This window comes from Panthera pardus, unplaced genomic scaffold (assembly GCF_024362965.1).
Source record: "Panthera pardus isolate Hobbes unplaced genomic scaffold, ASM2436296v1 HiC_scaffold_17, whole genome shotgun sequence".
Classification (NCBI taxonomy): Eukaryota; Metazoa; Chordata; class Mammalia; order Carnivora; family Felidae; genus Panthera; species Panthera pardus.
The window spans coordinates 76,697,200-76,712,077 of record NW_026526732.1 but is presented as its reverse complement, the minus strand read 5'-3'; the positions used below and the strand labels follow the sequence as shown (position 1 = coordinate 76,712,077).

General features: G+C 36.5%; 1 protein-coding gene across 8 annotated transcripts in view; it reads left to right on the top strand.

Annotated features, from left to right (window-relative positions):
• DOP1A (DOP1 leucine zipper like protein A) overlaps nucleotides 1-14,878 on the top strand; it is a 111,933-nt gene that overhangs the window by 25,140 nt on the left and 71,915 nt on the right. For all 8 annotated transcript variants that reach the window (XM_053904689.1, XM_053904686.1, XM_053904690.1 and 5 more), the window contains exons 2-3: nucleotides 6,542-6,732; nucleotides 10,494-10,675. In XM_053904689.1, the coding sequence (XP_053760664.1) occupies nucleotides 6,595-6,732; nucleotides 10,494-10,675 (320 nt within the window). In that variant the 5' untranslated portion in view covers nucleotides 6,542-6,594. The remainder of the gene's footprint in view (nucleotides 1-6,541; nucleotides 6,733-10,493; nucleotides 10,676-14,878) is intronic.

The window sequence follows — 14,878 nt, the reverse complement described above, 5'->3', positions numbered from 1 at the left end:
ATTCTCTTTTTTTGTAGTGTCTTTATCTGGTTTTGGCATCAGAATAATGCTGGCCTAATAGAATGAATTAGAAGTTTTTCTTTATTTTTTTGGAATAGTTTGAGAAGAATAGGTACTTAACTCTTTTTCCAAATGTTTGGTAGAATTCACTTGTGAAGCTGTCTGGTCCTTGACGTTTGTTTGTTAGAAGTTTTCTGATTAGTAATTCAGTTTCATTACTGCTAAGAAGTCTATTCACATTTTTCTCTTTGTTCCTGATTCAGTTTTGGGAGGTTACATGATTTTAGGTTGTCCAATTTGTTGACATGTAATTTTTTCATAATATCTCCAATAACCCCTTGTAATTCTGTAGTGTCAATTGTTACTTCTCTTCTTTCATTTCTGATTTTGTTTGAGTTCCTTTTTTTTTTTTTTTTTTAAATGAGTCTAGCTAAAGTTTTGTTGATTTCATCGATCTTTTCAAAAACCAGTTCCTGGTTTCACTGATCTGTTCTTTTTTTTTTTTTTTAATTTTTTTTCTTTTTAAATTTATTTATGAGAGACAGAGACCGAGCACAAGTGGGGGAGGGACAGAGAGAATGAGACACAGAATCTGAAGCAGGCTCCAGGCTCTGAGCTGTCAGCACAGCGCCTGACACGGGGCTCACACTCACAAACTGTGAGATCATGACCTGAGTGGAAGTCGGATGCTTAACTGACTGAGGCATCCAGGCGCCCCTCATTGATCTGTTCTATTGTTTGTTTGTTTGTTTTTTAGTTTTTATTTCTTTTCTGTTCTAATGTTTGTTTTCTTCTACTGGTTTTGGGTTTTGGTTTTCTTTTTCTGGCTCCTTTAGATGTAAGTTTAGGTTGTTTGAGATTTTTATTATTTCTTCAGGTAAGTCTGTATTGCTATAAACTTCCTCTTAGAACTACTTTTGTTGCTTCCCAAAGATTTTGGACTGTTGTGTTTTCATTTTCATTTGTCTCCATGTGTTTTGTTTATTTTTCTCTTTGATTTCTTGGTGGTTCCATTCATTTTTTTTTCCATTCATTTTTTAGTAACATGTTATTTAACCTCCATGTGTTTGTGTTCTTTCCAGATTTTTTCTTGTGAATTGATTTCTAGTTTAATAGCATTCTTCTCAGAAAGGATGCATGGTATAACTTCAGTGTTTTTGAATTTATTGAGACTTGTTTTGTGCCCTAATATGTGATCTCTTTTGGAGAATGTTCCATGTATACTTGAAAAGAATGTGTATTCTGGTGTTTTAGGGTGGAATGTTCTGAATATATCCATTAGACCCATCTTCTTCAGTGTGTCCTTTGAAACCACTGTTTTCATGTTTCTTTTGCTTTTGGGTGATCTATCCATTGATGTAGTTGGGGTGTTAAAGTTCCCTGCTTTATGTATTTGGGTACTTTCATGTTGGGTGCATAATATTTGTAATTGTTATATTTTCTTGTTGGATTTTTCCTTTTATTAATGTATATAATTAATGCTTCCTTCTCTTTGTCTCTTATTACAGTCTTTGCTTAAAGGCTGTTTTATCCAGGGGTACATGGGTGACTGAGTTGTTTAAGTATTCAACTCTTGGTTTCAGCTCAGGCCATGATCTCATGTGAGTTCAAGTCCCCACATCAGGCTCCACACTGACAGTACAGAGCCTGCTTCGGATTCTCCCCTTCTCTCTGCCCTTTCCCTGCTCATACACGCACTCTTTTTCAAAATAAAGATAAAAACTTTAAAGGATATTTTGCTTGATGTAAGTATTTCTACTTGCTTTTTGTTTCCATTTGCATGATAAGTGCTTTTCCATTCTGTCACTTTCAATCTGCATGTGTCTTTAGGTCTGAAATGAATCTCTTGTAGCCAGTCTATAAATGGTTCTTGCTTTTTTATCCATTCTGTCACCCTTTTATTGGAGCATTTAGTCTATTTACATTCAAAGTAATTAATGATAGATATGTACTTATTGCTCTTCTGTTACTTATTTTATACTTTTTTTTGTAGTTCTCTGTTTCTTCCTATTGCTCTCTTATCTGATGGTTTGTTGGCTCACTCAGTGATATACTTGGATTCCTTTCTGTTTATTTTTTGCATATTTATTACAAATTTTTGCTTTGTGGTTACCATTAGGTTTGTATATAACATACATATACCAGTCTATATTGATGATGGCTTAAGTTTAAACCCATTCTTTACTCCTCTCCCCCTCATATTTTACGTATATGGTATCTTACTTTATATGCTTTTATTTTGTGAATCCCTTGACTGATTTTTGTTGACATACTTATTTTTACTGCTTTTTTCTTTCCTACTTATTCCCTCTTATGGTCTTTCCTTTCCACTCAAAGTGTCCCCTGTAATATTTCTTACAGGACTGGTTTAGTGGTTATGAATTCCTTTAACTTCTGTTTGGGAAACTCTTTATCCCTCTTTCTATTCTAAATTATGGCCTTGCTAGAGTATTCCTGGCTGCAGTTTTCTTCTTTCAACACTTTGAGTATGTCATGCTCATCACCTTCTGGTCTGCAAAATTTCTGCTGAAAAATCCAGTGATAGCCTTATGGGGTTTCCCTTGTATGTAACTGTTTTCTCTTGCTGCTTTTAAAATTCCTTCTTTATCACTACTTTTTGCCATTTTAATTACTGTGTGTGTATTTAATTCTTGGTGTGGACCTCCTTCAGTTGATTTGTCAGAGGTTCTCTGTGCCTCTGGATCTCGATTTCTGTTTCCTTCCCCAGATTCGGGAAGTTTTCAGCTCTTATTTCTTCAAATATGGTTTCTGTCCCCTTTTCTGTCTCTCCTCCTTCTGGGATCCTTATAATGCAAATGTTATTACACTTCATGATATGGCTAAATTTACCTAAGCCTATTTTCATTTCTTGTTATGTCTTTTCTTCTGTCTTGCTCAACTTGAGTGCTTTCCATTATTCTGTCCTCTAAATTACTAATCCGTTCTTCTGCTTCCTCTAGTCTACTATTTATTCCACCTAGTGTATTGTTAAAAATTTTTTAGTTTACTTATTTATTTTAAGAGAGACAGAGCCAGCATGAGTGGGGGAGGGGCAGAAGGAGAGGGAGAGAGAGAATCCCAAGCAGGTTCCATGCTGTCAGTGCAGAACCTGACATGGGGCTCCATCACACGACCGTGAGATCATGACCTGAGTTGAAATCAAGAGTCAGATGCTTAACCAGCTGAGCCACCCAGGCACCCTCTATGTAGTGTATTTTTAATTTCAGTAATTCAGTTCTTCATTATTAATTGGTTATGTTCTCTCTTTGTTAAGAGTCTCACTGAGGTCCTTCACTCTTTTCTTAAAAGTCCAGTGAGTATCTCTATGACCATTACTTTAAAGTCTTTATCAGTTGTATTACTTATTTCTGTATTGTTTAGCTCTCACTGTGATTTTTGTCCTGTTTCATTTGGGATATATTCTCTGTCTCTTCCATTTGTTTAACTGTGTCTGTTTCCATATGTTTGGAAAGTCAGCTATGTCTCCTGCTCTGGAAAGTAGTGGCCTATTAAGAGGGCATGTAGGGCCCTGTAGTGCTTTGTCCCCTGCTGACCAGTACCTGGAACTTCAGGGGTATCTCCTATGTGCGTTGTCTGTGCCCTGCTGTTGTAGCTGAGCAGCTTTTGCCTTCTGTCCATTTGTCTACAATGGCTCTCTTTGCTTGTTGTGGGCAGGATTTGGTCCTTGTGTTGCTAATCAGCCAGCCTGGGGCCACCTTGGACTTGAACATTTGCCAGAGATGTAGTAGCACAGAGGTGTAGGAGAATGTGAGGACAGGGCATCTGGTGCCAGCAAGGTTGTCAGCCACAGGAGGGTTCCTGCAGCTGCTGGGGACTAAGGCACGTGGGTTGGAAGAGGCTGATATACAGAAGTGTATGGGGGCAGGTCTGGTAGTGTTAGCAAGGTTTGTCCAGGTCTGCTATGGGTGATGATCTGGAGTAGAGTTCTGGCTGTTTGGGGCATGTTTGCAAGAGAACAAGTGGGTGGGGGCACTATGAACAAGTTAGGTAGCAAGTGTTGGTGCCCTGGCTGGTTGCTGCAGGTGTCCATGTGTTTATGCTGCGGAGTGAGGGAGAGAAAGCTCATTTGTTCCTGGAGAAGTCTCCCAAAGATCCCTGCCCCTGTGGCACATGCTCTGAGATTAGTAAGCAAATCTCCCTCCTGGATGCCCGACGCTCTTTACAGATTGCTGCTGCTTTGCTGTATCTTGGGTGGAGCTATTTGTTGTGTTGTCTCTTTAAGGCTGGGACTCAGTTTCCTCTCGCCCTCCTTGCTCTCTCATAAACCTCCTGATTTTTAAAGTTCCAGGTGTGTGTGTGTGTGTTTTTTTTACATTTATTTATTTTAGACAGAGCACAAGTTGGGGAGGGGCAGAGAGAGAAGGAGACACAGAATCCGAAGCAGGCTTCAGGCTCTGAGTGTCAGTACAGAGCCCAAGGTGGGGCTCAAACTCACAAACTGAGATCATGACCTGAGCCTAAGTCAGTCGCTTAACCAACTGACCACCCAGGTGCCCCCTAAAGTTCCAGGTTTTTAAGTCCTGCCTGCGATTGTAAGAACTCACACAATTTGACCCCTCTGGTTTTGAAAGCCAAATATTTGGGGATTCATCTTCCCTGTGCAGTCTCCTTGGTGTGAAAGTTTGTTTCTTTCCTCTCTTGTGCCTGGGGTGTTCCTCCTTCCCTCCTGTGGAAAGTCCCTTGGGTCTATTTAGCTCCTAATCTGTCACCACCCTCCTACTCTCTTTGATATGGCCTCTTCCTTACATTTAGCTGTGGAGAGTTTGTTCTTCCAGTCTCTGGGTCTTTTTTTTTAGTTACTTACACTAATGTGTTTATCATCTGGCTGTATCCATAGGACAAGGTGAGCTTAGTGTCATCCTACTCTGCTATCTTCCCTGGAAGTCCTCTTCTCTTTTCATTTTGTGATCATATCCTTTAAAGCAGAAAGGTTTTTCATTTTGATGAAGTCCAATTTATTTTGTTGTTGCTTGTGATGTTCTTATGTTATTTCTAAGAAGACTGCCTAGCCCTAGGCCACAAAAACTTACTCCTGTACTTTATTCTAAGACTTTTATAACTGTTACATTTAGAGCTATCATCCATTTTGAGTTGATTTTTGTGTAGATATGAGGAAGGAGTCAACTTCATTACTTTACATGTGGATATCCAGTTACCCCAAAACCATTTGTTGGAAAGACTCTTTTTACCTTTCATTTAATCATGTTGAGATGCTCTGAGTCCCATTCTTAGACCCTCCTCCACATCCATGAATCCAGCTCTAAAGAAAGGTACAGAGTTAGTTAAAAGTCTGACAGGATAACACAAATAGTGGAGGAGAGGCCACATTGGGCCAAATTTAGTTGAGCCTCATTTAAATCCTTACTACTACTCTGTTAGTTATCTAGTGCTATATAACAAATTACCCCCCCAAGTCAGGGGCCTACATCAGCAAGATTATTATAAGTCATGAATTTGAGAGACTTTGGTTATGTAGCTCTGTGTCAGGACCTCTCATGAAGTTACAGTCAGTATGTTGGTTGGTACTGCAGTCAAATGAAGGTTTGCTTGGAATTGGGAGATCTGCTTCCAAAATGACTCACTCACATGACTGTTGGCAGAAAGCTGCAGTTCTTTACCACTGGAACCTCCGCATAGGGCTCGTGTAAGTGTTCTCACAAGGTGGCAACTGGCTTTCCCCAGACCTAATGATCTTAGTTTAGAGAAGATAAGGGGGAGGAAGCTAAAGTTCTTTTATAGCCTAGTTTTAGCCATGACACATTATCACTTCTGCCTTGCTATTTTTGTCAGAATTGAGTCACAAAATCCAGCCCAAGGGGCTAGAGGATTTGGAACCACATTTTTAAAATCAGTATCAAAGAATGTATGAACATGTTTTAAATTACCATGTGTATTTGTCAGTTTTATCAAAAGTAAGGTCAAATTCCGAATAGTTGATGTTCCTTTATACTATAAATGCTCATTTATTGTCTAATAAAATGAGATGACCTCCAAATCTTTTTTTTTTTTTTAACCTTTATTTAAGACTCTCTACACCCAACGTGGGGCTCAAACTCAAAACCCCGAGATCAAGAATCACATACTCTTCAACTGTGCCAGCCAGGTGCCCTCCAAGTCATTCTTTTTTTTTTTTTTTTTTCATTTTTTTTTTCGCTGCATGTCCTTGATATATCAAATCCAAACCAATCTTAATGTATTTATGTATCAAAACAAAGCAAAAGAGTATGTCTATCACAAATATTGTATCAGAAAATAGGAGATAAATAACATGATTTCTAAGCTGAAATAAGTACCAGAATATTTCCTATTCTTTTATATCCCTTTGTTCTCACAGCCATTTTCCAGTTTGTGGGAAGGAACACGTGAATTCTTCATGACTCTGTGTACTAGTTGACCAGTTTTGACCACTTCTCACTCAAGAAACATTTTTAAGTTAGCCAATAGTTTTATAGCAAGAGCATATGAACTCATTTTAATACTTTACTTTGTAACTTTGGTTCCTTCTGCAAACTTTTTATAGGTGATGATTTTACATGACTTTGGAACTGGTCTCTAGTGGAACGCTGTGGGAGGATGAACACAGAAGAGCTGGAGTTACTGAGTGACTCCAAATACAGAAACTATGTAGCCGCAATTGACAAAGCACTAAAGAATTTTGAATATTCCAGTGAATGGGCAGATTTGATATCGGCACTTGGAAAACTTAATAAGGTATGTCCAGAAATTCAGAAATCTGAATTTCTACTTACTGGATTTCTCTAAAGCTTGAAGTAAAGAATTGTAAAAACATAACTAAAGCTTAGGATTACTTTTGGTACTGCTATTTTACTTCGTGAATTGCATGCCTGAACAACCAGGCATATTTTGAGGCCAAAACAACATTACCATTAAAAACATGAGACTAGGAAGCAAACATGCTAATAACTCTGAGGGCTAACAAGTTTCTCTAATTGAGCAAAGATACGGTTCTGGAGTTCCTGACGACAAAATCAGAAACTGGTGTAGAAAGTAGTAACTTGCAATGTGCTTTACAAATGTTATGTAGCAGTAAGGAAAATTTTGTATCCAGGCAATTCTTAGATATATTCAGTACTTTTTTTTACAAAAGTGATAAGTAGTCACGTAGGCCTTGGGGGTTGGCCTTGAATGTTTCCTCTTAACATGTCTGGTTTTAATCCACTATTATGATGGCATTACAGATCAATTCATAGCTTTACATTTTTACACTGTTTTTTGTTTGTTTTCTTAGATCAAACTTTGCTCACCTCGTACTTATAGTTTTGATTTTGGGAATTTTGGGAGGGTTTTGTTTGTTTGTTTTTTTTTTTTTAGCAGTTGTTACTGAATTGGAATGTTTTTAAATATTAAATGCAGTAGGGAAGATGATAAGAAATGAGAGCTCTCCCCATAACTTTTAACATCAAATAGCTTAACATACAATTATTAGGAAAGAAATTATCCTAAAATACATTCCAAGTACACTATTGCTTGACCTCATACATACTATAGATAATTAATGTCTTCCAGAAAAGCTTTCCTTTTTTATGTGCCAAGGATTTATCTTAAAATTAGATGCACAAACTTCTGTTTGACATGTTAACTTGTAACATTTATCATTTAGGGTTTGATAAATTCTCAGATTTTTTTTATAATATCCTCAAGAAATTGCATCCAAAATTATGAGTATGCTTAAAGGTAGTTAGGTTCTTTCTTGCTCTGAAGAGTCTCTTTCTTTCTTTCTTTCTTTCTTTCTTTCTTTCTTTCTTTCTTTCTATGTTTATTTTTAAGAGAGAGAGAGAGAGAGACAGAGCGTGAGCAGGGGAGGGGCAGAAAAAGAGGGAGACACAGAATCCAAGGCAGGCTCTGAGCTTTTGGCGCAGAGCCCTATGCGGGGCTTGAAATCATGAAGTGTGAGATCATGACCTGAGCTGAAGTCCAACGCTTAACCAACTGAGCCACCCAGTCTCCTTCTGAAGAATCTCTTTCTGAAGACTTACTAGGAGTTATATTTAAAAACAGTTTATTTTTTTTTAATTTTTAAAAGATTTTATTTTATTATTACTTTTTAATATTTACTTTTGAGAGAGAGTAGGGGAGGGGCAGAGAGAGAGGGAGACACAGAATCTGAAGCAAGCTCCAGGCTCCGAGCTGTCAGCACAGAACCTGACGTGGGGCTTGAACTCACGAAGCACGAAATCATGACCTGAAGTCTGACGCTCAAGCAACTGAGGCACCCAGGTGCCCCTAAAGATTTTAAGTAATCTCTACACCCAACATGAGGCCCAAACTCACTCAGATAAAGCTGAGCCAGCCAGGCACTCCTATAAGCAATTTATTAAATGTGGAAATTAATAGACCTAATTAAGTACATAAGTAGTTTTTATACTTAATATTTATGAAAACATTTTATTGTATCCAGATAACACAGAGGAGGATATGTAAGTCATTGGGAAAACTTAAGCTGTGAACAGGCAAGGATTGTATTTAGTATAAATTTATTGAAAATAGTCTAAATACATGTTTTAATATAAAATGTTACTTATTAATGTACTACATTTTCACCTCATTATACACTTTTTTCAATTCAAAATTGCTTTTAAAAAGAACGTTTTCCAATTCAGAAATCCTTTTAGATAATGGTGCTATAAAAAAATCATGCTATATTTTACTTTTCTTTTAAAATTTTATTTCATATTAACACAGTTTTTTTATTAAAGCATTTTATGTTATAGATTGTTAAATTTCCTTCTGCAGAAGTAATTATACCTTTCCTTAAAATATATGTGAATATTGGGGTGTCTGGCTGACCCAGCTGGAAAAACATATTTCATTTCAGGGCCTTGAGTTTGAGCCCCATGTTGCGTGTGAAGATTACTAAAAATAAATAAATTTAAAATATGTAAATACTGACTCTTGGCTACTGTGTTTAAAATTGAGATTAAAACTTTGGACACACGGAAGCAGCTAGTTGAAAAATGTTTTTCATAGCTGTGTTCTTGCCAGTGTTTTGCCCTTAATTTGCTTTTCATTTCTAGATTTAACTTTATTTGCCTTCATTGCATCTAGTTTAAAACTAAATTAAAAACTTGTAGTGGGAAGAATTTTGAAAATGTTTTATGTAGGGGCACGGGGGTAGCCCAGTCGGTTAAGCGTCCAACTCTTGATTTCAGCTCAGGTTGTGATCGCATGGTCTCGTGAGTTTGAGCCCCACATGGGCTCCACATTGGCTGTGTGGAGCCTGCTTGAGATTCTCCCTCTTCCTGTGCTCTCTCCTGTTTGCACTCTCTCTGTCTTTCTCAAAATAAATAAACTTAAAAAAAAATGAATGAAGAAAATGTTATATTTAAGTGGACCTCAGAGCCTTCACTTTTGTTAAAAACCTGGAGATCTTGTCCTGAGTTTTCTACTGTACTGCCTTTGACAGATCATTTTATGTATTTTAATTTCAGTTCTTTATTTTGTAAGATAAAGGACTTTTTTTTTAATATTTCTTCTAAATCAAATTCTAGCATATTATCCTGTTTTCATTGTGCATTTATTCTGTAATGTTCTATCAGCACTGTACTATAATACTTTGAAGAATTAATTAATAAGTTCTTTTTTGTTACTTAAATAACTAATCTCCTTTGGGTGGTTTATAAAATAGGATCTTCTGTAAATTCCACCCTGACCATTATCTCTAAATAAATGTTATGTTTGAATAAACACAGTTGTGATTGGTCCACTTGGGAAATTAGTAAAAACAAATGGGCAGTTATAATCTTTTGTAGATTCTTGTAAGCATTAGAACTCCTTGCTGACATATGATATCCTGAAGCAGTGGTTCTCCCTCTTTCAACGACATATTTATGTTGAGGTCCAGTTTCCTTCATATCTTTGAAATAGTGTATCAAAAATAGATTGACATTAAAGATTTGCAAAAATCAAAATCATTGCCTCTCTTCTGAATAAATTTGTTGGCAAAATATTGTGTTTTTTTTTTAATTTTCTTTTTTAATGTTTGTTTATTTTTGAGAGAGGCAGAGACAGAATGTGAGTGGATTAGGGGCAGAGAGGGAGGGAGACACAGAATCCGAAGCAGGCTCCAGGCTCCGAGGTGTCAGCACAGAGCCACACGCGGGGTTCAAACTCACGAGCTGTGGGATCATGACCTGAGCCAAAGTTGGTCGCTCAACCTACTGAGCCACCCAGGCGCCCAAAATATTTTGATTTTTTAAAATAAAAATGGTATTTCTGTTAACGTGGAGTGGTTTCGTTTTTTTTAACAAAATAATTTTTTTGCATCCTCAGTTTTAATTTTAAATGTGTATATTGATAGATGTAACTAAGACAGGAGTTCTTTGGCATCTTTTATAACTTTTTAGAATGTAAAGAAGTCCTGTAAGGATTTTTGAAAATTCTGTGCTAGGAAATGGAAATAAAAGATATAATGTTTTTGTTTTTCTCAGCTGAATTAAAATGTTTTCTTCAAGGTTTTACAAAATAATGCAAAGTACCAGGTAGTACCCAAAAAGCTGACTATAGGCAAACGCCTAGCTCAATGCCTACATCCAGCATTACCAGGTGGAGTTCATCGAAAGGCACTTGAAACATATGAAATTATCTTTAAAATCATTGGACCCAAGAGACTTGCCAAAGATCTTTTTTTATACAGGTAAGAATAATTTTTTATGTATAAATAAAATATATTTTTAACTATGTTATGCTTTGTGCAGTAAAAGCTAAAGTAGTGAAAACTCCTTAATGAAGTTTTTAGGTATCAATGTCAAATATTTTGATAGTTAAGTGCTTCAGAAAAATTTAGGATGTTCCTTAATGTTAAATTTTTTTCTTTTCCTATGTCATTTATGATTTTTACTTAAAATTGTTGAGACTACAGTACTTTCTGCCTTTTTAAACTTAAGGACTACCCTGAGAAAAAAATAAGATACCTTTATCTCTCAGCAGCTTTCAATGTAGTTGACCATTCTTTACCTGGAATAGCCTTTTTCTGTTGGTTTACATTCTCCAGTTTACTTTCTCAATCTTGATATGGACATATGGAGTTTTTGGGTTTTTTTTTAAGTTTTATTTACTTTGAGAGGAGAGCGAGCAGGTGGGGAGGGGTAGAGAGATAGGGAGAGAGAGAATCCCAAGCAGACTCTGTGCTGTGATAGCACAGAGCCCATGCAAGGCTCAAATTCACAAACCATGAGATCATGACCTGAGCCAAAATCAAGGTCAGACAACTGACTGAGCCACTTAGGCATCCCTGGACATACAGAATTTCTTAAAGTTTGCTTAGTCTTATGTTTTCACTTTATATTCTTTTGTTGGGTGGGCATATTCACACCCATGATTTATCTTTTAAGTGCTGACTCCCAACTTGGGATCACCAGTGTTGGCTCCTGCTTTAAACTTCTGGATTACTTGCCATCTCTTTGTGGTTCTTTAAAAGCAGCTGAAGCTCACCCTCTTCCAAACTAAATTCATTTTCTATAAACCCAGCCTTTTGCAGTGCACTAAAGTTCAGTAAATGGCACCATTGTCCATCCATTTACATGAGCCTGAAATCCAAGGGTTACACTTAATAACTTGTTTTCTTTGCCCATATTCTTCTTCCCATGTACATTCTCTCACTAGGAGATGTGTTTCATTGGTGAAGCACAGGAGCAGAGGAATCAAAATAGTTTGTCTTTACCACTAACCAGCTCTGTGATCTTGGATCATTTTCTTCATCTCTCTGTGTGTATTCTCATTTGCAAAATGAGAATAAGATTACCAGTTTCACAGGATTGTTAATAGAATTAAAAATGTAAATATATATAAAGTGTTTAGAACAATGTGCAGCATATAGGAAGTACTCAATAATTGTTACCTATTGTTCCGATAGATGTTCCAATACATCTACTTATTTCCACCCTCACTGGCAGCGTCTATTCTAAGTAAGCTTTATCTCTAGCTTGGTCTTTGTCACTGGCCTTCTAACATTCACATAATATCTTGTTCTTACCCTTTTATACCCTTTTCTCCATACAGTACCAGAGTAAACTTTTTAACACATTAAATAGATGTCATTCCCCTGCTAAAAACCTCCATTGACTTCTTCCTGTTACTTAAAGTCAAAATCAAAGCCCTTACTATGTTTCTAAAGTTTTATATATTTTGGCCCTGCCCCTGTCAGTTACCTCCAGCTCCTGCCACTTTCTACCCAATTTACTCCATTCTGTAACACAGGTCTCTTTGTTTATTGTTCCTCATTTTTTTCTTTTTTCCCCCTCACTCTGTAACGCTCTAATCCAAATCACTGATTAAATACCAAATCCCCAGAGAAGACTTGCCTAGTTATCCTATCTATAAGAGACTTTCTTCATCATTAGTACTCAGTGGTTTTACTGTGATGTATTTAGAGGGAGGTATCTGTATTTATCCCAGTTGGGACTCATTGGGATTTTTAAATATATGAATCAGTGACTTTTATCAATTCTGAAACTCTTAAAATTGCCTTGATTCCATCTATTCTGTCTCCCCTTTTTGGAACTATGAGTAAGCATGTGTTAGATCTTCTCACTCTGACTTTCCCATTTCTGATCCTCTCTTCCTTGTTTTTAAACATCTTATCTGTGCTGCATTCAGGGTACTTTCCTCTTACCTAGCTTCGAGGTCACTAGTTCGTTCTCTCTCTCTCTCTCTCTCTCTCTCTCTCTCTCTTTTCATATAGATGTAAAATTTTTTCTTAACCTTATTGACATATAATTGACTACAACACTAAGTCTAAGGTATACAACATATTATTTGATATATGTATATACTGTGAAATGATTACCATAAGTTTAGTTAACACATCCATCATAACCTCAGTTGTGATTTTTTTTCTTATGACGAGAACTTTTAAGGTCTATTCTCTTTTAGCGACTTTCAAATACAGTATTGTTAACCCTAGTCACCATCTGTACATTACATCCCTGTAACTTATTTATAACTAGAAGCTTGTACCTTTGACCACCTTCACTCATTTCTCCTCCCCCCACCTGCTAGGCAACCACCATTCTCTTCTCTGTTTTTATGAGTTTGATTTTCTTAGATTCCACATTTAAGTGAGACCATACAGCATTTGTCTTTCTCTGTATGACTTATTTCACTTAGCATAATGCCCTAGAGATCCATCCATATTGTCACAAATGGCAAGATTTCTTTTTTTCCATGATTAATTATACTCCAGAGAGAGAGAGAGAGAGAGAAAGAGAATGTGCGTGTGTGTGTACATGAGCGTGTGCACGTGCATAATCATGTGTGACACTTTATCCATTCATCTGTCAGTGGACACAAGTTTCCATGTCTTGCTATTGGAAATAATGCTGCAGTGAACATGGGAATGCAGATATCTCTTCAAGATCCTGATTTCATTTCCTTCAGACATATAGCCAGAAGTGGGATTTCCAGATCATATTGTAGTTCTATTTTCAATTTTTTGAAGGACCTCCGTATTATTGTCCATAATTGCTGTACCAGTTTACATTCCCTCCCACAGTGTACAATGATTCTATTTTCTCCACTTCTTCTCCAGCATTTATTTCTTGTCTTTTGATAATAGTCTAACAGTTGTAAGATGGTACCCCATTGTGGTTTTGACTTGTATTTCCCTGATGATTAATGATCTTGAGCACATTTTCATGTGCCTATTGGCCATTCCAGTATCTTCTTTAGAAAAATGTTCAGGTCCTTTGCCCATTTTTTAATTCGATTATTGGAGGTGTTTTTGCTATCCAGTTATGTGAGTCCCTTATATTAATTTTGGATATTAATTCTTTATTAGATATGTGGTTTACAAATATTTTCTCTCATTCGATGGATTGACTTTTTGGTTTATTGATCATCTTTTACTGTGCAGTAGCTTTTTCATTTGATGTAGTCCTGGTTGTTTATTTTTGCTTTTTTTGCTTGTGCTTTAGGTTTCATATCCAAAATATCATTTCTAAGACCAATATCAAGGAGCTTTCCCCCTATGTTTCCTTCTAAGAATTTTATAGTTTCTGGCCTTATATTTAAGTCCCTAATTCAAGTTAACTTTTGTGTGTGGCATAGGATAGGGGTCTAGTTTCATTCTTTTGCATGTATATATCTAGTTTTCCTCTTTCAGTCTTGACATTGGTAACTCAGACCTCATTTCTTTTTTTTTTTTTTTTTTACTTTGGTCAGTCTTGTCATGGGTTTATCACTTCAGTTTTTTTTTTTAATGCAAACTTTTAGCTTTGCTGATTTGCCTTACTGTGCATATATGTTTTATCTTTAAATTCTGCATGGATGTCTTAAAAATACCATCTGAAGTCAGTAACAGGTTTTTAATAGTAATAAATACTACATTCCAAAGAGAAAGCACTTAAAAAGAAAAGCTGAGAATTGCTGAATCAATGTGTGTAATTCTCTATTAACTGATAGATTTTCCTTTCTTTTCTTTTTTTTTTTAATTTTTAAATTTTTAATTTTTTTAAATGTTTTTATTTATTTTTGAGACAGAGAGAGACAGAGCATGAGCAGGGGAGGGGCAGAGAGAGAGGGAGACACAGAATCTGAAGCAGGCTCCAGGCTCCAAGCTGTTGCACAGAGCCCGACACAGGGCTCGAACTCACGGACTGTGAGACATGACCTGAGCTGAAGTCGGACGCTTAACCAACTGAGCCACCCAGGCGCCCCTGGATTTTCCTTCCTTAATGCAATATTTTTCTTTTATAATTCATGCCTGCTACTTTTTCAACTTTAAAATAACACAAATTTTACCTTAAGAAACATAGCTATTTTACAAAATTGCAGTATATCTGGAGCATCTGGGTGACTCAGTCGGTTGAGTGTCTGACTTCAGCTCAGGTCATTATCTCAC